Genomic DNA, 25,912 nt, shown 5'->3' on the forward strand with positions numbered 1-25,912 from the left:
TTCTTTATTTCTTTGTTTTCTGAAATGATGTATAATACAATACAATGTTAATTGAATAAACCATAACTCTTTATTTTTCTGTAACTTATGCTGCTTTTATTTTATAGCATCCATTTATTAAAGATTTCAATGACAATAAACCGATACTGAATTTGTTAAGTGAAGCAAAAGCAGAAGTTGAAGAAATTGTCCAAGACATTGATGAAGAAGAAGAAATGAAAGATATGAAGGTGAGACCATTTTTTTCTCTACTGCTTTTCTTCATTACAAAAATGCTAAAACTTGAATCTGTTTCGATTGACATTTATTGTTTTTCAGTCCATCTTCTTGCAGTTGATACAGATCTTTCAATGATTACATATTTCTGCTGAAAAAATATTTTCACCAGGAAACCAAATGAATAAAACTGAAAATTAAAAATGAATTCAGCTTGATTATTGACTTAAAATATCTTTTAGAGTTTTAATTTATTCCAACCATGAAATAACTTCACGTTTCTTATAAATGAAAACAATTAGATCAGTTTTTAGTTTACTTAAAAAATATTTGGTTCTTGTACAGTATTCTCCCTATATTAGAAAACAAAAATCAAGAAAAATCTCTATGATATATGTACCATGACAAAACGAACATATCATATTCCAAAAGTTACGTAAATTGATCATGTAGTTTTATTTTTATTAAGAAAATCATTTTTAAATGATTAATGAAAATTTGTAGGCATTGCAACATAAGTCTCACAAGTTTGAAGGATTGAGTTATCTCTCTTTGTTTTTTTTTAAATTGTTTTCAAAATGGCAGACAAGTCAGACACTCTTCTGTTACTCATAAAATTTGATTTTCTTATTTAAAAATAAATGTACTTGATCAATTTACATGATTTGTGAAATATGATAGTTTGGTTTCGACATGAGTACATACATCATACAATTTTTTTTAATATAAGGGGAATTGTGGACAAGAATCAAATATTTAACCATTTTATTTCCAAAATCCTATTAAGTACTTTTTCACATCTCGCAATAAAATGTTTATTTACTTTATATTTTTATAAAGTGCAGTAGATAGGTATTTATTGAAATAATTTTAACTATAATTAAAAAAAAATTATTTACTTTTTGTTAAAATAAATAATGAAAAAGTTTAAGTTAAAGTTAAATTTTTTATATAATGGCATTAAAATTCCTCAAATACCTAATTTTTAAATAATTATTTTGGAAAGTTAGTTCAATAGAAAAGAGATAAAATGAAAAAAGATTTTAAACAATTTAATGATAGGAAATAATGGCACTAGTTCACTTTAACTAACTGGAATTATATTGTATTTTCATTTTAGGAAGAGTTCATATAGGGATCAGGGGAGATCATCCAAATCCTTCATAATATTCTAAATTGAATATGTTATAAAAATAAAAAATATTTCTTTTAAATCAATTATTTTGAACTATAGAATTTACATTTTATAAATTTAACAAAAATATTTATTTTTAAGTATTGTTGGTCTTATAGTAAATTTTTTAATTTAAATTAATATAATAAATGTTTTGTTGAGTAATGTTTACTGTTGTGTTACTTCGTTACTTTATTGATTTGTTTTGAATTACCAGAAAGTTTGGTTAAAAAAATCATTGAAGTTTGAATTGTCTCCCCACTTCTCTAGAACTCTTTCAAAAATGAAAACAAGAAAAAAATACTTCCGGTTAGTTAAAGTGACAAAACAACTGTTATTATTAATGTTGCTTCTCATGTATTAATTTTAAGATTGTCTATAGGTGTTTGTTGAATCAAATGAAACATTTGTTTCTTTCATGTTAAAGATATTGGCAAACAATAAATAGGTATTATATTTCACAGAAGAATAAAATATATTTGAAAAATTTGCATTAGAAAACTATTTCAAGTAACACTAAAGAGTTTGTTACATTTAAAAATACATCCATATGGAGACAGTTGTAAAAAAAATGTTTCTTAATACTACTAAAAAAATAATAGAATTGCAAATCTTTATGTTGCATTTTTTTGTCATTTTTTTTTTTTTTTTACATTTTTGTTTGTTACACATTTCTATAACTAGTTTTCTTGAAGATATTACTTAAAAACTTTTTTCCATCCTTTTTTCTTTTTTTTATATTTTTGTTTTTTCTTTGTTTTCCTTTTCTTTTTTTTCTTTCATTTTTTTTGTTTCTTTTTACTTTTTTCGTTATTTTCTAAGGAACATTTATTGACATTTTCCTCAGCTTAAAATGTTCTCTTTCCTCATCTTTCTTCGTCTATACAAATGTTCCAATCTATACTCATGTAAAGGCCACCATTATAAAAATAATTCATCACGTAAAACAACAGATGATTGTTCATTACATGAGATATGTTTTTTTTTATTCTCCTTTTTTTTTAATTATTACCATCAAAGCTTACTTTGTTTGTAAACCTAACCTTGCCATAACTTCAATCCAAAATGTCTCCACATAGCCCCTGCATAAACAAACATGATAAAGCTTTTACTTAACATTGTTTATCATTTTATAACATGTGTGCATATAATATATATTAATATATTAATACATAAACAAATATAGAAGTATGTAATTATTTTAGCATCAATGTTATTATGTATTAATCATAGGGGTTTAGTATGTTTGGAATATCCAAACAAATGCTACATTGTTGACTTGTAGAATTGCATTATTTTCATTCAACTATGATAGTTTTGAAAGTATATTTCTCTTTGTATCATTGAATGTTGAATAATTTTATAGGTCACCAACATAGACAATCATTAGCCAATTACACAAATGTGTACAGTATTATCAATATCATTAGAAACGATTTAGTATTCTGAAAATTAAAATTTATATTGAAAAACATTTAAGACTTAAAAGTTGAATATGTATTATTTATATTCTCCAAACTGCTGTTCTCATTTTGAGTGTCATTTTCACGTTTCAGTCAGTGTTAACTCTGATCTGCTTCAGGTGTATCTTGTTTAGCACAATAATCTTTCTGTCAAACTCAGGGAATCTTTACAGAATTTTGAATGGAACCCTTTATTTAATCCACAGAAGTAGCATGCTCTTATTCCATCAGCCATGACTAAGTAGAAGTAATTCATAATTGTATTTTGAGTGTTGCCCACATTGAGGATTGAACCATCAACCTCCATAAGAATGTAACCCATAGCTGAATTTTATCAAGAACTTTATCTACTATGCTATGGGTCCTTGTGGAGCTTACATCGACTGAAACATTGTGAAAATAACATTTAAGATGAAAATAGTGGTCCAAAGAACTAAAAATAATATGAATAGTCAGTTTTCATTTAAACAATTCAGAAACCTAAAAATCTTAATCATGTTATAAAAGAGTATAATTTTTTTTGTTTTTTCTTAGATTAATTGCATTTAAAACTGAGTTTGTTGTACAAGTAATAAATCGATGCACTGATAGGTTTTAGATAAAACAGTCAATAAGGGATTTATCCTCTGAAAACGAATTGTTATTGTGAAATTTCTGGAAATAATAAGATTAAGGTTTTTTTACCCAACATAAGTAGATGTATTGATAAGTTTTAGAAGGTTGTAACAATGTATGACCAGATTTGAATTGAAAGGAGTGGTTAAGAATGAATAAAACTATATCACGACAATATGTAATAATTTTCTTATGTTTTGATGGGTTCATCTCCAATCAGTAGTATGCTGCAAAGTTGATCAATACATGAGATCCATGTTCTAAAAAAAAAAAAAAGAAATATTTTGAAGAGGAGATAATATTTGTGAAATATCAAAACTTTGACGCTATAACATGCTATTAATTGAGAATGAAATTGTAAGAAATGAAAAGAAAATTGTTGTATATTGTAACACTAAAACAGTATGATCCGCAGTATGAATGGGTGAGGAATGAAGAGATGAAGACATAAAAGAACGATGTGTAAAAGTTTTCTTTTTTTTACATTGGTTGATACATGATATCTACACTATTCTAAAAAGGAGATACTTTGAAAAGGAGGTAATAGCTTTGAAATATCAATAGTTTGACACCGTATAACATGCTATTGACCAAGGATGAAACAATAAGAAATAAAATTATTACATATTGTCTTTTTATCACCTTGTTTCTCATTCATTCTTTTAGTTTGTCTGGTGCTCATACCTTTTATTATTGTTTTTGCTTCTGAGCATTCTCATGACAGTTTTCTGAACCTTACTACTTCCGTGCTTGTTCATAATAGATTGGAAGCGAATGTTTCGTTTCTGAAATCATCACTAGAAGAATGTCATACAGAGTCAGTGAGCTCTCTTTATCCAAGTTCTCCTTTCTTAGATGTATTGCCTTCATCATAGGTAAGGAACTCCATGTACCTCCCTGTATAGTATCACTAAAATATTAGAGGGAGGCTAACAGGTGCTACACCTTGCCTAAGAATGACCTGGAACTATACAAGGCAGAGGCAATCGTTTTCCTAGAGTATTACACATATTCACTTATTTGAATATATGCAGCTCCTAGTATTCTCAGATGGTCACCCATCCAGTACTGGTCATACTCTATATGGCTTAACTTCGGTGATCGAACGATAACCGCTATGCCAACATGAGTATGCTGTATGCATTACATTATTACAGCCTTCTAGAACTCATCTATACAATACTCACAATGCTTCAAGCAAGTTACAATGATCTTTTAACAAAATGTTTTATGATTATATAAGTGATTTGCAGTTTCGTTCTGTTAGTATTAGAGTACTTGAAAAAGTGAAACTGATCTAATTATGTGGAAAATAGGGGATGGAGGAGGGGCGTTCACCACCACCACCACCATGATGATCATCATCATCATTATCAGCATCAACAACTGGAGACAAATCTAGATGAAAGCTTTCAAAGAATTTTAAGAATTTATTTTTAGTGTGTATATTTAAATTTTCAACAGACCATCCCTGAACATGATGAATCGATCGAGCTGGACAGGATCTCACATTTGAATGTGGAGGAAGCCGAACAATCAGATGATACTAAGATTAGTAATAATGACAAGATTGTAAGTATTAGTGCTGTTGCCATCGTCTACTCTAAGCCGACATTGCTTCTCTTTGACTCTCTACACGGTTTCTCTTCTTTGGAATGCATTTTTCTTTACAATCTTCAAAATAGCGTGTACTTTTTATTTTTTTCCCCCTCTTCATAGGCTGTATTCTCTTGTTCTCTGTTCTTATGTAGAAGAAGTGTACATATTTATGTGAAAATTTACTTTTTTGGATGGTAGTTCTTATCTTGACCGGTGCCATTTTCACAATGTTTTGGCCATCGTACTCTCTGGCTTTCTTCAGGTGCATCTTTTAGAACTGTTAGAACGGCTACAGGATTTTGAACTGTTAGAACGGCTACAGGATTTTGAACTGTTGGAACGGCTACAGGATTTTGAACTGTTGGAACGGCTACAGGATTTTTAACTGTTGGAACGGTTACAGGATTTTTAACTGTTGGAACGGCTACAGGATTTTGAACTGTTGGAACGGCTACAGAATTTTGAACTGTTGGAACGGTTACAGAATTTTGAACTGTTGGAACGGCTACAGAATTTTGAACTGTTGGAACGGCTACAGAATTTTGAACTGTTGGAACGGCTACAGGATTTTGAACTGTTGGAACGGTTACAGGATTTTTAACTGTTGGAACGGCTACAGGATTTTGAACTGTTGGAACGGCTACAGAATTTTGAACTGTTGGAACGGTTACCGAATTTTGAACTGTTGGAACGGCTACAGAATTTTGAACTGTTGGAACGGCTACAGAATTTTGAACTGTTGGAACGGTTACAGAATTTTGAACTGTTGGAACGGCTGAAGAATTTTGAACTGTTGGAACGGCTGAAGAATTTTGAACTGTTGGAACGGCTGAAGAATTTTGAACTGTTGGAACGGCTGAAGAATTTTGAACTGTTGGAACGGCTGAAGAATTTTGAACTGTTGGAACGGCTGAAGAATTTTGAATGGCTGGAACGGCTACAGAATTTGAACGGCTGAAACGGCTACAAAATTTTGAACTGCTGGAATGTTTATAGAATTTTGAATTGTCAGAATGGTTACAAAATGTTAAACCATTGGAATGATTACAGAATTTTGAATTGTTGGAACAGTTACAGAATTTTGAACTGTTGAAACAGTTAGTTTTGAACGATTGGAATGGTTGCAGAGTTTTGAAGGTCAGAGGGTACATCACTAAAATGATGTGAAAATAAAAACTAAAATAAGTAAAGTTGTCCGAATAAATAGATTTAGTTTCTATCTAATCTAAATAGATAATCCTGAATGATTATTATTCAAATTTTATAATCTACAAAATGGTTTTTACATCCTTTATTCAGTTTATAAGCTTATTTCTTCCCTAAAAATATGCAATTCTATTGAATCTGAATCAGTTTAATGTTCATTGTATCGTCATAATAAAATGATTCCAATTCCTGTTTTAGTGCTGATCTACATAAACTGTTTTTCTCCAACTTTGAGTTGAACCAAGTAGAATCTTTGGGTTTTCTATTAAAATAAATTTTTTTTTTTTTACATTCTATCCAACTAAATTATATTTACAGTGTAATTAATTATGCCCATCATTAATACCCACAATCTGCCATGACATCAACAATGCTGTGTAATTTGCAATAATTGCATTATCTTCTAACATTTTTGCAAAATTTTCAAAGTCAAATCCAAATAGCGATTCATCTGACACAATGATACTTGATTAAAACTAACCTATTTTTTTTGTCCCTCAGTTCCACTATGTTATTGGTACAAATATACTTTATTTTGCATCAGTTTCTTTCTCAAAATGCCTCTTCCAATAAAGAAAACATTTAGAGTGGAGACATTTTACCCCTATTGTTGAAACAAGAGAGGAGGTGAAGAAGAAAGCATTCATTCTAAAATTTATCTTAACCGGAAGAAGTATTTTCAGAAAGAAACGGATGTGAAAAAAAAAAGTGGAAGTAACAAAGATTTTTTTCGCAAAAAGTTGTCTTACTGGGAAATTAATTTTAAATCTTTAGCAATTTTTCATTAATAAAAGACTTAATGTTTTTATTTGCATTCAATAATTTTATAAATAGAGATTAAAATTAGATTACTATAATGCATTTATTCTATAGGAAGAAATGATCAAACATTAAATTTAATCATATAAAAATCCTATTTAAAAAATACTTCTGTAAGAAAAACAAACAAAAAACAGTATATTATATTATTATTGACATCCTTTGAGATGAGTAGTTTATATATTTTATTTATATATATGCAGACTGTTATGCTCATTTGTATAATTGTTGTTTCATGATGTTTCGGCCAACTATTCCTCTGGCCTTCATCATCCTATCCCGTCACGATTAACTACCTGATGAAGGCCAGAAGAATAGTTGGCCAAAACGTCATGAAACAACAACTATAAAAATGAGGCTAACAGTTTGCAAATAAATAAATAAAAAACAAATAAAAAAAATGTTTAAAAATATATATATATATATATATATATTACAAAGACTCCCGGGCAAGACTGAGTAGGTACAACTCGCTTGTAATGTTTGTAACTTTTTATCAACAAATATGACATATTTCAAGAGAAAGTCTTACAAATTATTATGGTCATAATTATTTACTATATATAAAGTCAGTTTCTCGATTTTTGTCATTGATAGCTTTCTTTTTACAAAATCAATATTTCATTCTTGTTCCTCAGTTCTTTTGATGAATCATGTTAAGTAAAATAAAATGTTATTTGATTTGATTCCTTCTGAGAACTGCTTTGACGTTGTCGGAATTATTTTCACCGTTGTCAAGAAAGAGACATTACTCTATATTTGTCAATACAAAGTTATCCCCCCCCCCCCCCCGCCGGACAACTATAAATTAATATTGACGAAAGTATAAATAATAATTATTTCTTCTAATCATTTGTAATCTTACCATTTCTTCTTTAAACTCAAAATATGTTGTTCATTTGTATGTTCTGCATGAAGATAATTTACTTACTATTAATATTCAATAATTCTTCAATAATATTGAATTTTCAGGATTAAATCATTATAAAGGTTTGCATTCTGTAAAAGACAGAAATAATAATCAAACTTTTTGAAACGAAAATATTTACTAAATTACACTAAAATAATGCAAATAAATTTGCTTGCTTTTCTAACCTTTCTAAATGTTTGTGAATCTGTTGCTTTTATGAGGTGCTTTCAATAAGTTTCCAGACTTTTTTTGTATGTCCACTTTTATTGATAGTATACACATGACACTCAAGTCCCCTTCAAAGTAATCTCCAGCTGGAAACTCTATGGAAATCCTCTTGTGTGAGTGTGTCAATAACTCTCGTCACAGTCTCTTTCATCTCCCCAGTTGTCTCATAATGACAGTCTTTAAGGTTTTCCTTGAGCTTAGGGAATAACCAAAAGTCACTTATCCTTGAAATTCTTTATTTAGCCAATCAACTCTGATGTTCTGACTTCCTTACTCCTCCTACACCCCTCATCATCCCTGCTTTCTTTGAATCTCTTATGCCACTCAAAAACTGATGCTCAATTCATGCAAGATGGTCCAAAAACAGTCTGAAGCATTCCATATGTTTCTGTGGCATTTTTTTATGTTTAAAACAGAATTTTATTGCATATTTTTCTTCTAAAGTGTCCTCATGTCCAGATTGCATTTTTGCAATTCACCAGCTGTGACAACAGGTTTTAGTAGGGTGTATTCCAATTCCTGCTATAGCTGTTCATTTGAACCTGAAATCATAAAAATTGGTCAATTTTCTCATAAGATGTATAGTAATAACATACTGAATTTTCAAGAGTCTACAACAATTTTAAATGTCTGTACAAAAGTCTGTGAACTTATTGAAAGCACCTTGTGCATATTTTTCTCCAAGAAACAAACAAAAATCTTTTCTTCATTTCCAAAATTCTTGTTTCTATTCTAAGCTTTTCAATACAGTTAATAGCTTGAATATCTATGTCAGCTTTCTCCAATATTTATTTATTTTTTTTATATTATTCTTCTACTGGAAGCTAGCCAACTTTTCTTACTTTCCCTCCAGTTATCAACTTTTTTTTATTTACTTTTAAATTCTTCCTATGTTATCAGAATAAGCTACCCCCCTTCAAACTAACAGACAAATATTATTCTATTGTTCAATATCAAGTTACCCTAACCCATCTGCCTTTCTCTGTTGCTATTTCCCCGCCTTTTCTTTTTATTGTTCAGATGTTTCATCAGTTGTTGTTTTTTTTCTCTAATTCTATTCTCTGTAATTGAATTTCTTTTTAAAGAGAATTCTTAATTTAGAATCTTTTTTTCAATCCAAAATTTGTTTGTTTGTTTATTTTTATTTTAAAACTTTTGCGCCCCCCCTTTCTTTTTAGAGCAGATGAGTGAATAAATATTTTAAATAGTGATACTAGAATGAATGTTGGTAGGATTATTCTCTATATTTAACTTGTCAAAGCTGTTGATTGGCTGTTTCATCTTCCTCCCATGGTGGAAAGATGTGACACAAGGTTGGAAAAGCGAGGAAGAGGATTGTGTCAGGAGTGAGACACTTTCTTGACTGGTAGAATAACCCATGTTTGTTTCCCACCCATGGCAGGAAGATGTGACACAAGGTTGGGAAAATAGGATTCTAAAAGCTAATGTCTTAGAGGAAGAGCACTCTGGCTTGCAAAAAAAAAAAAATGCCTTGACAGTCACATCAGCATTCTCTGATAGGGGCACCTCAGACAATTAGCAATAAACTAACCCCCTTCACAAAGGGTGAAAAGACAAAGCCTGGGAAGGTGGACCTCTTGCAACTGCACAGAATATTAACTCAGCCAACAGTGAACAAGCCAACTTAATGGCCTACATGCTGGTGACTTTGGACCTATTAAGCAGAATTTCTGACATGAATATACTGAGAAAAATGCTGATCTATATCTTACTATGATATAATGCAGTCTGTCAGTCTAGTCTGTATTTTACATGCTGTTTTGGAGTTATTGCATCACTTTCTCTACTATTACTTTTAGGAATCGTATGAATCTGTTTCCATTCAGCAATTGGTAAAATAGTAGCATGGATTAGACATTCAAATTTGTTAGAACAAAAAGTCTAGAAGGAAAACTGATAGAGCATTTGCACCCTGGTAGATCTCAGTATTGTATATTGTTGCTGTGCTTAAAAGAAGGATGATGTAGACTTACATATAAAATTTAATGGTATGTCTTTATTGTTTACAACAGATGAGCTGAGCGAATGAGAATCGTTAGAGGTAAGGAAGTGGGGTACATGGTAGTTGATAGAAAGTAATTTGTTTAATTCACAAGCCAGCTGTTTTGTGTTGATTCAAATTTGAGCCAGTTAATATAACATTTTTGGATGTCCACATGTCTACAACTATTATATTTGGTTGCAATTTAGTGCATACACTCAATACAGTCATGCCTTATCCTCTCTGGCAACTCACTTGCATGCCTTCCGATTGTTTTTCAATTATTAAATGGATGTCTTTCTTTCGATGTGCCTGCAGATTTCCTTGCCATTGTCTCTACATCAACAGCCAGATATTATTCTTCTGGCTAGGTGTTATCTGTTGGTCATCTGTATAAATTTCTGTTATTATGATACCTTAAATATAGATCTTCAACATTTGTAATGTGGCACACATTGTGTCTCTCAACCTTTTACTTAGTGAAAAGAGTTATTGTTGTTGTTCACAATACACTTATGTATTATTATCACTTGCCAGAGAGAGTAACTTTGTTTGTCCATGTCATAGGAACATTCCTAGAATGACTGTTATGTCCTTGGCACTGCAACTAGCTCCCAGGTGTTAAACGCAATATTATGATTGGCACATATCCTTTTTAGATCAAAGAATTAATGACTTCTACTTGACGGGTCTTCTGTTGAGTCATTAGTGGCAGGGTCGATCAATTGAAAAATGCGCACTATATGAAATAAGTGTACAACACTTGATAAAAATAGATTTATTCTAATATTGAAGAAGCATTTTTAACTCTAACGCATGCAATCCATTGCCAATGAGTCACAATTTCAACTGCTCTGGATTGACTGTTGATTCATCTTCAACAGTCTCCTGATACCAAATTATTATTTCTTTCTCTTGTGATGATGGAAACAAGAGAGAAAGAGGGAGATAGGTAAGCAAAGAGATTGAAATATTGTCATTGTTTTTAAAAAACTTGCTGTCAACCAAGTAGATCTGACCTTTTGCACTTGTCAACTCCGATTACTTTGACATGGCTGAGATTGTATAAATATCTGTCAATCTAAGTCAAGCTAGGATTATCATATCTGTAATGTTTTTAATAGCAGATAATAAACTATACTTGACTCCATTTGGATACAAGGAAATTGGGGTATAAGGTCCCCAAACGTGGGGGAGCTGAGGCTCCTCTAAAAGTGCTATTTATCATTATGTCACGCATAAAACAAATTTATGTATGGATAGTCATTTTTTAATTTTAATTATATATATAACAAATAAATGACAAAAGTCTATATTCCAAATTTCGAGATGTTGACCATCTTACATTTTACACACTTAAGTAACGATGGTCGTGCTATTTATCACATTATCTCTGTTTTAATAGAAATGTGTATTCATGATTGTCGATATTTTGTCAAAGGGAAAACTTCCCTAACACTGAACAGTAAGAATTTTAAGAAACGAATAGGCGTACAAATAATGAGGAAAAACTAGTCTGAAAATGCCATCCTTTAATCCGTTGTTAATCCATTTTTTTTTTTTTTTTTTGTATAATAATATCCAAAACTTTAAACAAAAATTATAAGCAGTGAAAGTGTTGGAATCAAAATCAAGTACAGATTCTTTTCTACAATTCCCTTTATATTAGAAAAACAAATAAAGAAAAAATTGTATTATGTATCTACCTATGACAAAACGAAACTATCATATTCCAAAAGTTATGTAAATTGATCAAATTTTTTTATTTTCATAAAGAAAATCAGTTTTAAGCAATTAAAGGGGATTTGTAGGCATTACAGCATAAATCTCACAAGTTGGAATTGAGTTATCTCCCTTTGTTTCTTGAGATTGTTTTCAAAATGGCAGTGTATACTCATAAAATTTGTTTTTCGTATTTGAAAAAAAAAACCCCAACTATTTCATCAATTTGTTATTTCTGGAATATATTTTTGTTTTGCTATTATACAGATTTTTCGTTTTTTTTTTTTTTTTTTAAATATATGGGAATACAGTTTTGGGAATGTTTAGTCAACTTACAAACCAACTTATTTGAAGAGATTGGTGAATCTGATTGTGAAAATGTTTAAGTTAAAACAATTTTACTTACAGAAAGATTGAATTTTAAATTTTTTATCTTTTGTAAAGTTGTTATTTCCATTTTTATTATAGACTAGCGAGGGGTATCTGGCGTTGCCCGGGTGTTTTTCGGGGTATGTGAAAAAAACCCCGAAGTGTTGACGACGCGCAGTTGGAAAATAGTAAAGTGTTAAAAAAACAAATAGGTGCGCGTTTTTGATTAACGTGACGGCGATAGGTATTCAGCAGTTATGATTTTGTGCGGGACAGTTTTGAATGAGGTGAATAAATCGGTTTGTTTGTTTTTAAAAACCCGCTCCCTGTTTATTAGGAGGAGTGAAATGAAAGCTACAGTCTGATATGACGAAGTCAACAAATGTTACTTAGCTCTCTTGAGACAACTGGTTTGCGGCCTGTTATTAGAGTCGAGTTTCGCTTTTTTTTATACCGAAAACCGAATCTAACGCGTGCCGATGCGGGAAATGTCGAATAATTAAGTCAATAAAATTAAATAGACAGGCGAGCTCCGTGGATAACTCTGAGATATTACAATTTATAGATGATATAAACAGTTTTAAGAAGTTGTGAACCGAGCAAGCGCTTCTTTGAAAGAAGCCTTTCGTGGACATCGAGGAAAAGCGTACATACATGCACACATACATTTTCGCTTTTATATATATAGATTATATTGTTTTATTTTCATAGCTTAAAAAAAAAAATTCTTTAATCAAATAAGTCTTAAGAATTGTAATAGTCATTTTGGTTTGTCTTCCCTTTCTGCTATTATAACTCTTTCAAAAATGAAAAGAAAAAAAAAAATTTTTGGTGAGTTGCATTTATGCCAAATAATTTATTATTCAAATTAAGTCTCACTTTTTTGTCCTCCATATTCTGTTGAATACTTAGAGTTTTTCTAACAAAATATAGATCTCTATTTCACTTAATTTTTTGCATTCTTTTGTCTTTGATTCTTTTCCTCCCACTTTTTCTGTTACATCTTTTGGGTTGCACCAAAAGATCTGGTTCATTTCACATCTGTATATCATCAGGAATTGTACAAACTTAGCTTGATTCACCTCACCTATTTCACCCTTCCCCTCCTAAAATCCACCTGCCAACTTGTGGCAATTTCATTCCTAAGCACCACCAATTCCAGCTTTCTTATTGTTCTCTCTCATCTCACCCATCTCTGCTCTTCTTTCTCATCACATTCACAAAGTTCTGTTTACTACGGAAGAAAAATAAAGACGATACATTTTCTATGAAGGAAAACCCAAGTTAAAAAATGCATAATTTTTTTATTTTTGTTTTTTAAATAAATCGTTGGTGGATATCTCCTCCTACTACTGAATTAAAACAAAACTTCTTCCTAATATTATTAAGCACCAAATTTTCGGAATATCAATAAAAAAAATTCTTTTTCTATAAAAACAACCCAAGTTAAAACCATGTGCAATTATTTATATTTTTTTAATTTTAATTTTTTTTTTTTAATTTTTAAATAGATCTTTGGCAAGTATCTTCTCATTGAATCAGGGGAAAAAATCTAATATAACTAAATAAACACCAAATTTTCATAATAAAAATAACTGGCTCAATATTTTATTTGCTGAGGGTGAGGTGACAAGGCAGTGTTAAATTTCTGTGAAACTTCATCATAAAATTGTTTCACCCACCTACTTTCTGACTCCATGTTTAATAAAAAAAATATATATCCATTTTACAAACTTAACAGAATTTTTGAGTTGGTAAATTATTTTGCATCAAACATACATAGCAAACTGAGTACTCCTCTAAAAACTGAACAGTAACATTTTCAAAAATTTTCTTTTTTTGTTTTAATAATTCAAGAATTCGATGTTCATAAAATCCTTGGGAAATATAAACTCCATCAGGAGGACCTTTTTCTGTTAAACTTATGAACAAAGGTGCTGCCAGATCAGGCTGTATGAAAATAATAACTTCCTGGACAAAAATGCACTAAACATTGATTTTATTAATTTTTTCCTTTCCTTTTGCACAACTCAATCATGTTCTGCAAAGTCAAAAACAAAAATAACAATTTTCCACTGCAAAACAATCAAACCAAATACCATGAATATATAATTGAGAATATAAAAACTTTTCCAAAATTACTGGATTCAGCATTAAATAACCTAAAAAGGGTCGACATGACGTAAAACAAAACAACCAAACCAAACCAAACACCATGAATAAATATTTGAAGATATTAAGAACATGAAACATAAGATTTTTCCCAAATTACTGGATTTGACATTAAATCCTTCCAAAATGGTTGATATGCCATAAAAAAAAAACACAAAATAAAAATGCAACCAAACTGTAAATTTGAAGCATGAAAGCAGCATGAATAAATATTTGAAGATTTAAAGAACTTTAAGTATAAATTTTTTTCTAACATTAAATAACCAGTAAAGATTGATATACGGTAAAACAAAACCGTAGTGTACAAAACCTTTTATCCTAATAATAAAACAATTCTATTTTTTTATTTTTCAATTAGAAAAAAATAATGTTAATCTGAAAATTTTATGCTTAATTGATTAGATTTTGTTTGTTTTGAAAATTTGATGCTTAATTTGAAGATTTTGTTTTCTCTCAAATTAAAGAACAACAATATTAGGCCAAGTGATCGTATACATTTGTCTGATTAAAAAAAAAGAAGGTTTTTAAAATGCACATTGCTTCTTGCTTGATGAGGTGTTTGGTGGCCGTGTTTATTCACAGAAAAAAAGGTTTGTCAAAAGCTAAAATTGCTTATTCTACTGAAGGTAAATTAAGATTATTATGTCATTTTTAATTTTGACTGCTTTTTGGCAGATTTAAATTTCAGATGACCAGACGCAAACAATTCATATTTTTTAAAATGAGTTTTTAAAACTAGAAAATTTAGAAATAGGATTGGAATGTAACAAGATTTATATATTTTAAAAACTTTCTATTTATTTGCTGAAAATTTTTGTTTGACAATTAGCAAAAAAAAAAAAAAAAATCCCCCAAAAACATCAAATTAATCTTAAATTGATAAATTTTATGAAATTCATTTTAACATTTAAAAATGCTGATAATTGTAAGAAATCGACTTTTTCATTCTAAGAAAATTAAGTTAAAACAAAAGTAAAAATGCTTTAGTCTCCCCCTAAACAAAAACATTATGAAATAGGGAACACACACACACACACACACACACCTATATATATTATGTACGAATGGATTGCCATTTATGAATATACAAGGACAAGGATTAAAGAAAATTAAGTTAATAAAACAAAAATAAAAATGCTGTAAGTACCCCGGCTCTCTTGCCTATAGCTAAATTAGCTAAATGAAAACATTATGAAATAGGAAATGCACACACATATACATAATTTATTTATTCATTATAGAAATAGATTTAGGAATATCCAAGGACAAGCGTTAAAGAGATATAAAAATTGTTGTAAACTTGTAAAATTTCTTGGAAAATAAAACCTGTTTATACTATGAAAAAAAAATGAAAGCGATCGTAATCTCAACCTTTTGACTAGGAGCAAAGTGTAGTGTTTGTTCTGATACTAAGAACTATCTTTTCTCACTTATCTATTATTCTACTAATTAATGAATTAATTTTTCCTGTATACTTTTATCACATAAAAATATTACTTAGTTCTATGATTGAGTTATGATTGAAAACAATTATATTTTAATTGTTCCATTTTTTTTTTCTTTTTTTAGAGGGGAGCATCGCTTATCTAGGCTCAGGCAACTCAAGAATAAGGGTTAGATATCTCAGTGATGATCAACAATAATGGACATTGGGTAGGGTTTGATTATTTAAGAAGACAGTTAACCAGAACGATCATGTTGTAGTCATCTAGGAAGCATTCTACAGTATTGTTCTACAGTTCTAGGAAAGAAATTTTGCTTATAGAATTGTTGTTTAGTTTTAGGCACATATAAAGAGTGAGAAAAATCGTTGATAGTGGTTGTATCTAGACGAGTCTTTATTGCAAACGTTTTATGAGGGGAAAGGTATAGATTGAAACTAAGTTGAACACCTGCCATCACCTTAATTTCTAATCAACTGAACAAATCAGTTGATCTCTTTTAAGTTAACTATGCATTCTCTCACTCTGTATTGATTCAACCACTTTAATATTTCTTGATGTCTCTGTGTGCATTCAGAGAAAATTTGACTGTCTTTTTTCCATCATTGCCATCTAATTTACACGCGTGTCTGAATGATAATTGGGAATTGGGAAAAATCAGAAATTTTGCCGTATTAGAATCAGAAAAATTTGAGCCTAATTTTAGATTCCAAAAATAATTGTTTTAATTATTTTTCCATTTAAAACTCAATTTTCATATTAGTACATATGATAACTATTTGTAGATTTAAAATTACCTATAAAACTAAAATCGATTGATCATAAAAATGAATATAGGTAAAAATGGCATGAATGGATAAATAGGGGAAAATGACACAATTAAAAAAAATTGGATGAAAATCTCATAATTCACTATTTTCAATCAATTATAAAAATTAGAGATAAAAATAGAACTTTCTGTATAATGTATTCCTCTCCATGTCCCACAAGTGTCCTTTACTTTTGCAAAAAATATATACACACATTTCATGAATATTTATTGCAATAAAAAAACACAATAAAAAAAAACAACCACTCCATAGCTAAATATTCCAAAATTTAAAGAAAAGGAATTGGTAGTTGTATCAGAATTGGGAATTTAAAAAAGATATGATGATTGTATCAGAAAATATTAGAATTGTCCCATGACCAATGTCAGTGCACACAACAAACACATGTAAATCAGATAGCAAAATAATCGTTACGTTTATATCATCCAAAAAAAAAACCCCCCCAAAAAACTAAAAGTAAAGAAACTAATTGTTTTTAGTCATGCAAGAAAAATGTCTTAATTGGTGTGTCATTTTGTTCCCTCTTCAGCTTGACACCGATAAAGATCCTCTCCCAACAGCCGCAGCAGCAGCATCATTACCTACCGATTCGAGCACACCTAAACCCGTTCCTTCCACTGATAAAAGCACAGCAAATGAAGCCAAACCAACCCCTGATTCAACAAACCTCACTTCACAAGAGACAGACAAAGTTGTTTCCAAAGCAGAGTCTGTAGCTGAGATTCCTGAACCTGTTGCACAAAAACCATCCACACTGCCTGTCACCCCCACCGCTGATGTTAACAATGATCGAAAAGCACCAGATCACATGGAGGACCTTGACCGCTCATCTGATGAGGGGCTTGGACCAAGTGGAGATGAAAAGTCAGATGCTAGTTCGGTAAACTTTTTATGCTTTTCACACTTTACCATTAGAAAAATAAAACAAGCGTTTTTTGCTTCTTGTCCAGAATTCCTCCATATTAAAAACGAACAAAAAAAAAAAAAATCTGTATGAATTATTCAAGTAGTTTTATTTTTAAATAAGAAAATCAAATTTTATGAGTAAACAAAACAGGATTCTTGCATTGCTATATTGAAAAAACAAGGGCAGATAACTCCACAATAATTCAAACTTGCAAGATCAGCCTTGTAATGCCACGGTTTCCACATAATTACTTAAAATCATTTAAAAATAATTTTCTTTATAAAATTAAAACTACTAGAGCAATTTACGTAATTTTTGGAATATGATTTTCTTTTTTTATTCTGTCACTTGTACATACATCATAAAGATTTTTCTGCATTTTTTCTTTTTAATATAGGTGGAATTCTGGACAACCACTCATTTATATGAATTTTCTTTTAGACAAAAATTGAACTTGTATATTAAAACAGTGTTGGATGACGTAAGAATAGATGTAGTTAATAATATTGATATATTTGATAGAACCTGCCAGGTAATTAAGAAAAAATGATAAAGAAAACTAGAGATATCAGATATCTTTTCATAGACTTGTACAAAGAAAATGAATAATCAATAAAACTATTTTCATCACATTCGGTTTTTATCGATCATCAATAGTAGCTTTCAGATCGTTACAATAATAATACTAACCACCTAGATACTTATTGTGTGTGTGTATATATATATATATATATATATATATATATATATATATATACATACACACACATAGAGGCAGTTTTTAACCTGTAGTTTTGGTGTTAATAGCTTTTAATAACAAAAGATATATACAAAAATCTGTTCGGTCAGTAAGATTAGGAAAATATTGTTCCATCTTGTTAAAAACAATATAAATTTTTTTTTGGATTTCATCAATTTAACTATTGAGTCTTGATTACTATTTTTTGTGTGTATCATGAATAACGGAAGAGGGAGGAATTTTCACTCTCTTATTCAGAGGTACTTGTACTATACCTATGGACACTGGAGCAGGGAAAATTAATACAAATCTTTTCAGATTTAGCAGTGAAAAAGAGGGAAATAAAGTCTTGATTTGTCCTTTTTGCTTTCTTTTTCCCCCTTTCATTGTCTTTTGCTGATGGTGGTGGAAAAAGATAAAAAGTAGAGAAAGACAAAGAAGACAGTTGACTGAAAGGAGGAAATAAGTAAAGAAAGGGAGAGAAAGAATATCAATATGCATAAATTTAAATGCAATATGGATAAATGTTCAACTTCCCACCTACGTTACCTCTATACATGTAGCCCCTATTAAAGTAGGTCCTTAAATATTACATTTGGTAATGTGTCTTGTTTAGGATGAATTAAAGGATTAAAGTAAAAAATGGTATAAAGCTTAAGAAAGAGGTTAGCAATAACTTTCTTCTTCACTCCATCCTCTCTCTCTCTCTCTCTCTCACAGACTTAATGTTGCTAGTCTCAGTTTTTTCTATAAACACTAAGATGACATGGTTTTCAAAATTGTCTCTTGTCTAATATATCTCCTGCTTCTTTTGTTCCAGCTTGTTTGACTTGTTGGTCTAGTAGTCTCCATAAATTTGCTGAATAATAAAGTTTTCTATTTCAGTAGCTTCTTTCCAAGAACTGCAAGCTCATGGAACTCTTTCTGCTGGCTGTGTTCCTTCTGCCTATAACCTTGGTCTTTTCAAGATAAAGGTCAATAGGCATCTCCTGCCTTTGCGATAATCATCTTTCATTCTCATTAACCCCTTTAATCAAGTGGCTTCGCATCTTGTCTGGAGCAATTTCCATTAAAGAAAATAAAAGAAGATTGACCCAATGCTGATGGACATTTTGCTTCTAGATCTTTTTCTAACAACATGTCCTGAACTATACTCACCCTCCGTTCTGTCTCCCCTAGAATTCTCTGGTCACTCAGTTGTCTCAACCAAGAGAAAATCAAAGTGTAACAAAACTTCAGATATCACTCGCCATCAAAGAGTGTATCGATACTCAATGGCTGACTGAGAAATGCTCCCTGTTTGATGTTTAAAAGAAATATCATGTATTATTTGTTAGTTATAACCCCTTAACTTATTGCCATTTTCAAGCATTTTGAGAATCTAAATTAGAGAAAAATCAATGGATTGTAGTATTTGCATACAGCAAAGAAGATGGCTTCCTCTACTGTACGAGAAAACTACTCACATGTGGCAGTAACCTGTATTTCTACAAAGCCACTATTCACCCATGCATAAAGTATTGTTAACACATCTGGCCTGGTGCAACATTGTAATCTTATGTTTGTTTACAAATACTTTAATGGAATGTGCTCTGACAAGCTCTTAGCACAACATAAATACCTCCAATTAACCAGACACGCAGCAAAATTTCAGCCCTTCACTGTTGAGGTCCTTAGATGCTGGAAAACCTTCTAGTCTATTAGTTTCTTCTCACAAATTGCTAGATTTTGGAATTCTTTCCCTGTTTCTTGCTTCCTTGACAGTACTAACATGCAGAAATTTAACTGTAATGTGAACAAACAGCTTGCTGTTGAACTCCCTACATAGTGTCCCTGTTACACATGGTTCCAAATAGCAGTCCCTTACATCCAAGGGGCAATAAGAAAAAGAAAAGAAAAAGAAAATCACCATATCCTATTATAATTTCATTTTGCATCAAGTCATGCAAATCAATAAAAGTAATCGATCATTTACAGAATGACAAAAATGAAACGAGTTGCTGTTGAATAGAAAGAAAAAAAAACCTTCTTCACATTTTAATATCCTGTTTCTTTGGTTATTGTTCTTCAGCAATAATAGAAACTCAAAAAGTTTTCGATTCATTGTATTTTGATGACGGACCCTACCCCTTCCAAGCATTTAAGGATTGTTTCATTTGCTTTTAATTACATTATTATTGAAGGTAGACCAAACTTTTTCAGTCTGATGATGATCATTATGGCTAGTTCTAGTGTTGTTGCTAAAATTAGAAGTGATAGATTAAGTTCAGGAAACTTCTGCCATTATTAACCAGCAAAGTGTTACCAGTTGACCAAGAGAAGGGTGATCTTGGGTATGACTTCAAATAACATCTAATGGTGAGCCTTCACTTGGAGGCTGTGGAGAATGTGGAGTTGCCCCTTAATTACCATTGCCTTATGTATAAAATCAACAGTAGATTCTTTAATATTACAAGGACTCCTTTGAAATGAATGTTTCTGTTTAAAACACAATCGCACAATGATTTTTTTCATTTTAAACTTAAAGTCAAGCCATTATCACTGCGCAAGCAGTAAAGCAAAGCATATAAAATCAACAGTAGGTTCTTTGATATGGCAGGCGCATTCAAAATGAATGTTTTTGTTTAGAGTATATTTGAAGCATAATACTTGACTTTTGCATTTAAAATTTTAATTCAAGCTATTATATATATAAAAATAAGTTTATAAAATCAACAGTAGGTTCTCTACAATGCAATGTAGCCTACAATGTATTGTGGACTAAGTCACTGTGGGGAGGCATATGAAGCTTCCTCCTGGTGCACTGCGGTGCCCCCACCCCCTCCCCCAACTAGAGCAAGCAATCAATCGATTTGATTGAAAAATGGCCGATTTCACCAATATCGATGAGCATAAACATATGGGAGTGTGAAACATTCGTTAATTGTCATTCAATTCTGGATAACGTCGGATCTCCTTGCTAGTACTATTATATTCATAATTTGTTGTTTTATCTATTCAAAATACTTCTGATTTTCAAATGTAAATTCTAATAAACAATTCAAAAATTTTTTTTTTTTTTTTTTTTACTATACCTTCAAAACAAGGCATATTGCCATAAGAGAGTTGAGAAATTAGAGGTCTGTTCACACTATATTTAAATTTCTGTATCTTAGTATTGTTGGGAAAGCAAGAATCAGGGAGGGAAGTCCAAAGTCTAGCAGTTCAATGGAAGAAACTTTCAGGGTAGGAAGCTTCCCGGCATCTGGGGATTCTACAGTGAAAGTATGAGATTTTGCTGTTTGTTAAATTAGTCAAGAATATTTACATCAAGAGGACATCAGTGCTATGAATTTGTTGGAGTACATTTCATTAAAGCACCTGTTTAAATCTTTTTTTAAATGAAAAATAATTTTTAAAAAATAATTATTCATTCAATAAATAGCATATTTTATAAAATCAGTTTGAAAGTTGAAAACAATAATGGTAACTTATAGAAAGAAAATATATATCCAAAGTATATGCACAGATATCTCTTATATATAAAAGGCACTTTGTCTGTCTGAGTTTGTTGACTCTGAAACGGCTGGGCCAATTATTTTGAAATTTCACAAAAATGTACTTTGTGTTTGGGGAGTGTTCTTAGATAGTTTTTTTTTATTAGAATATCCTTGATAAGTATTGAAAATCATTAATCAAAAAAATCCTATAAAAGAAGGAGCAGTCTGATTTTAACCAAAGTTAAAACCCTAAGATCATCAGTGCATTTCAGAAGTTTTATCAATGCATAAGCAGAAGGGCCCAGAATATAAAAACAGTATATTCTTTGATAAGACAGGGATGTGCTCAAAATGAATGTTTCTGTTTAAAGCACAATGAAACCATGATTTGTGGCTTTTGCATTTTAGACTTTAATACAAGCCATTATATAAAATAATTAGAAAAAAAAGTATTGGAAGTGTGGAAGATTTGTTGATCCTCATTCAATCCTGGACAACATTGTGTCTTCCTGCTAGTTGTCTTAATAAAAAGAAAAAACCTGCATAACTCGTTCAGACGGATACATCTTAACTTTCTTCAGTTTGTGTCTATCCATTACACTTCTGCATCGTAGTCTTCTATAAATCACCTTTATATATATATTAGACAATGCTTTAAGCAAACTACATTAACCTTTTTGAAGAATTAAAACAAACTTTGATTGATTCAAAGATTTTTCTCCATTAAGAAACTTTTCATATTTGGACGCACAATGTTGACAAGTATTTAGTTGTTTTTTATATTTCTTTGTCTAGACTTTCACATTATAGAAAAACATTACAGTGGACATTGCATTGTTTCAGATGATAGGAAAATTCCCAGGAGCACTCAAGCAATCTTTTTGAGTGTATCTCCCTAACCATAGAGGCAACACAATGTCCATTAAGACATCATCCCGCGATGTTTAGGAAAAATCTTTTAATCAGTATACAGAGTTGAACTTTTATTTTTATACTGGCTGTATAAAATATGTATTTCATTTAATAAATTTAATCAGAATAAAAAAAAGGCATTTATTCAGAATCCTATGAAAAAGGCATAAAAACAAAACAAAAAAATCCTTATGATGTTTGTAGCCATGGCGGAAAGAAAATATCATATTCCAAAAATCACGTAAATTGATCAGTTAGTTTTATTTTTAAAGAAAAAAGTTAAACTTTATGAGTATTTGAGAAGTAATTGCCTACCATTTTGAAAAAAATATCTCTAATCATTTTTAAGCAAATTTTAGTTTTTCCATTGTCCCCCTCTCCATGTTAAAAATGGCTTTCTAAAATTTTGATTTGGAGTTCTCTCTCTTGTTCCTTTAGAATATTTTCAAGATGGCATTGCAGAACCATTGCTTGTAGTTTAGCCATAAAATTTGATTTTTTTTTAATTAAAAATAAAACTACTTGATCTATTTACATAATTTTTGGAATATGATATTTTCTTTCCATCACCAATTTTTTTTTTCATACAGATTTTTTTTTACAAACTTTTTAATTTAGGTGGAATTCTGGATAAGCATCATAAAAACTTTTGATTAAATCATCTTAATAATTTTATTTGTTTTTTTTTTACGTTTCAGAGTCCAGCGAAAACAAGCGAGAAAGATGCCAGTCCAGCCCTTCCTCCTTCAGTTCCTGTGATTCCCGTTCCAACAGAGAAGGAAGAAGAATTATCAAAATCAGCAATGGCTTATCAAATCTTGGATGATATTATTGATGATGTGATAAAGTCCACTACTGTCCAGCCATCTATTCCAGCCGTTGTGTATGATACCGTTAGTGATGTGGTGGAGGAGGCTCGAGATCTTGAAGACAATTTAAGTCCAATCGAGGAGAACGCTGACTGGGATGAAGACAACAAAGAAACGATTCTACCGAAACCAGACAGTGCCTTTGAGAAAATGGAAGTGCAGGAAGTGAAGGTTGATGTTTCTGACGAGACTGAAGAAATCAAAGTGTCGGAGATGCACAAGGATGTAAATTCTGTGATTACAATTAATGGGCAAATGGTGCCAGAATTTGTGGCCAATGGTCACGTACCCGGAATTGACAAATCTGGTTCTGATCAGTCGACTGTCATATCGGGATCGAGACCACAATCGGTACAACACACAGACTTAGACACTTTTGAGACAAAGACAGAAATTTCAAATCCTGATGAGGATCATCTAAAGGATTCCGAAACCATGACTTCTATCAGTACATATGATAGAGATGAGAAGAAACCTGCTGATGGTGGTCCTGTTTTACGATACAAACAAAAGAATAAAGTTGTAAGTAATTTTTTTTCTTCTTTTTTTTTCCATTGTGTAAGTGTGGACGATTATGTTTTGCTTTTCTGTATTCATAGAATTATGAAATAATTTCAACTGGAACAAATACATAGAGGACATTGCCAAAGCTGCTGCAAAGATGGTGGGTTCCCTTTGTGCTACTTGCACCTGACAGTATCTTGTATCTCTACAAGGTCACCATTTGCCCATGCATGGAGTACTGTTGTTACATCTGGGCTGGTGTATCTACTACTAGTTTCTCATTTTTATATAGAGTCCAAAAAAGAGTTTCTAACCTAATAGGTCCCTCACTATCAACCAAAGTCTAACTACTGTCACATCGCTACAATGTTGGATCTCTGTGTCTGTTTTTCAGGTACTTTAATGGAATGTGCTCTGATGAACTCATTGCACTTGTACCTTCTTGACATACATACCCCAACAAACCAATTTAACAGCAAAATCCCACCTCTTCATTATTTAGATACCTTGATGCCAGAAAGCCTCCTTCTTTATTAGTTTCTTCCCTTGGACTGCTAGAATTTGTAATTCCTTCCCTGTGCTTTCCTGACCATATTAACATGTAGAAGTTTAAATGTAATGTGAACAGGCATCTTGCTCATCTCCTCACATAGTCTCTAGTAGATATGGTCCCAAATAGTGCCCTCTTATGTTTCAAGTGGCAATACGTCTTGATAGGTAGTGAAAAGGAGTAAAGAAAAAAAAATGGTACTTATACAGAATAGGGATTGCATTGTCGTTCACATATTCCATGAAGATTATGTAAAGCGTTGGAAAGTGTCAAAGAAGAATTTTTTTTTGCAAAAACGCTTTCCAATTTTTAAATTGTCAAACGAAAAGTTCATTTTTTTTCTTTTAACGAAAACAATGGTTAGTGTTTTAAATGTTAGCAAACAAGAAAACAAATATAATTGAAAATCATATTATGGTAATTTCAATAAAAAAAGTACTGCTTCAGTTTATTGACCATGTTGAAATAACATTTAGATGGGAGATTTTTCTTTTTACTGTTCTAACAGTTTAATAAACAAAAGATACTGTAAAAAAAAATTAATAAACAAAAGATATAATCTGCCAGTTGTAGACTGCTGCGATCTCATTGGTTAAGCATTCCTGGCACCTTCCAACAGTTTACATATTCTACCTGGAATATGTTGATGATAACATGATCTGTATTGTGCATAAGTATGCTTCAAGTGTATATGTGTGTGTTTCTCACGTTGATGTAACTCTGATAGTTACACATTTAATTCTTTTTTAAATTTTGTATTCATTATTTGTTGAAATGAAAAATGCAATAGTATAAAATGGAAAAAAATAAATTCTATTTAAAGGAATAATTTAATTACAAAATTAAATCCACCAGAATGCATTTGGTTTATTTGTAAGCAAGTCAGTCATTTTAATTTTTTTTAATCATTGATAAGAAAAATGAATTACTTTGTGACCTTTCAAAATTTGAAAAGCATGTGGAAGCATTTTAATCTATCACTTCTTATCCAGAATTCTCCCATCTTAAAAAACAAAAAATAAAGAAAATTCTATATGATGTTTGAAATGAAAATATCATATTCTGAAAATCATGTAAATTGATGTAGTATTTTTATTTTTAAATAAAAAAAATCTGATTTTAGTAGTCGCAGACAAATGACTGTTTTATCAACCATTTTGTAAATAATGTAAAAAAAAAAAAAAA

General features: G+C 30.7%; 1 protein-coding gene across 2 annotated transcripts in view; it reads left to right on the forward strand.

The window, feature by feature from the left end:
* LOC145283553 (serine/threonine-protein kinase 10-like) overlaps window positions 1-25,912 on the forward strand; it is a 405,044-nt gene that overhangs the window by 201,931 nt on the left and 177,201 nt on the right. The window contains exons 8-11 of one of the 2 annotated variants that reach the window (XM_080132435.1): window positions 108-230; window positions 4,933-5,040; window positions 17,297-17,647; window positions 23,503-24,195. In XM_080132435.1, the coding sequence (XP_079988561.1) occupies window positions 108-230; window positions 4,933-5,040; window positions 17,297-17,647; window positions 23,503-24,195 (1,275 nt within the window). The remainder of the gene's footprint in view (window positions 1-107; window positions 231-4,932; window positions 5,041-17,296; window positions 17,648-23,502; window positions 24,196-25,912) is intronic. The other variant, XM_080132436.1, reaches the window with a different exon arrangement.

The sequence above is a fragment of the Euprymna scolopes genome, chromosome 8 (assembly GCF_053919585.1).
Source record: "Euprymna scolopes isolate OS-2025 chromosome 8, ASM5391958v1, whole genome shotgun sequence".
Taxonomy (NCBI): Eukaryota; Metazoa; Mollusca; class Cephalopoda; order Sepiida; family Sepiolidae; genus Euprymna; species Euprymna scolopes.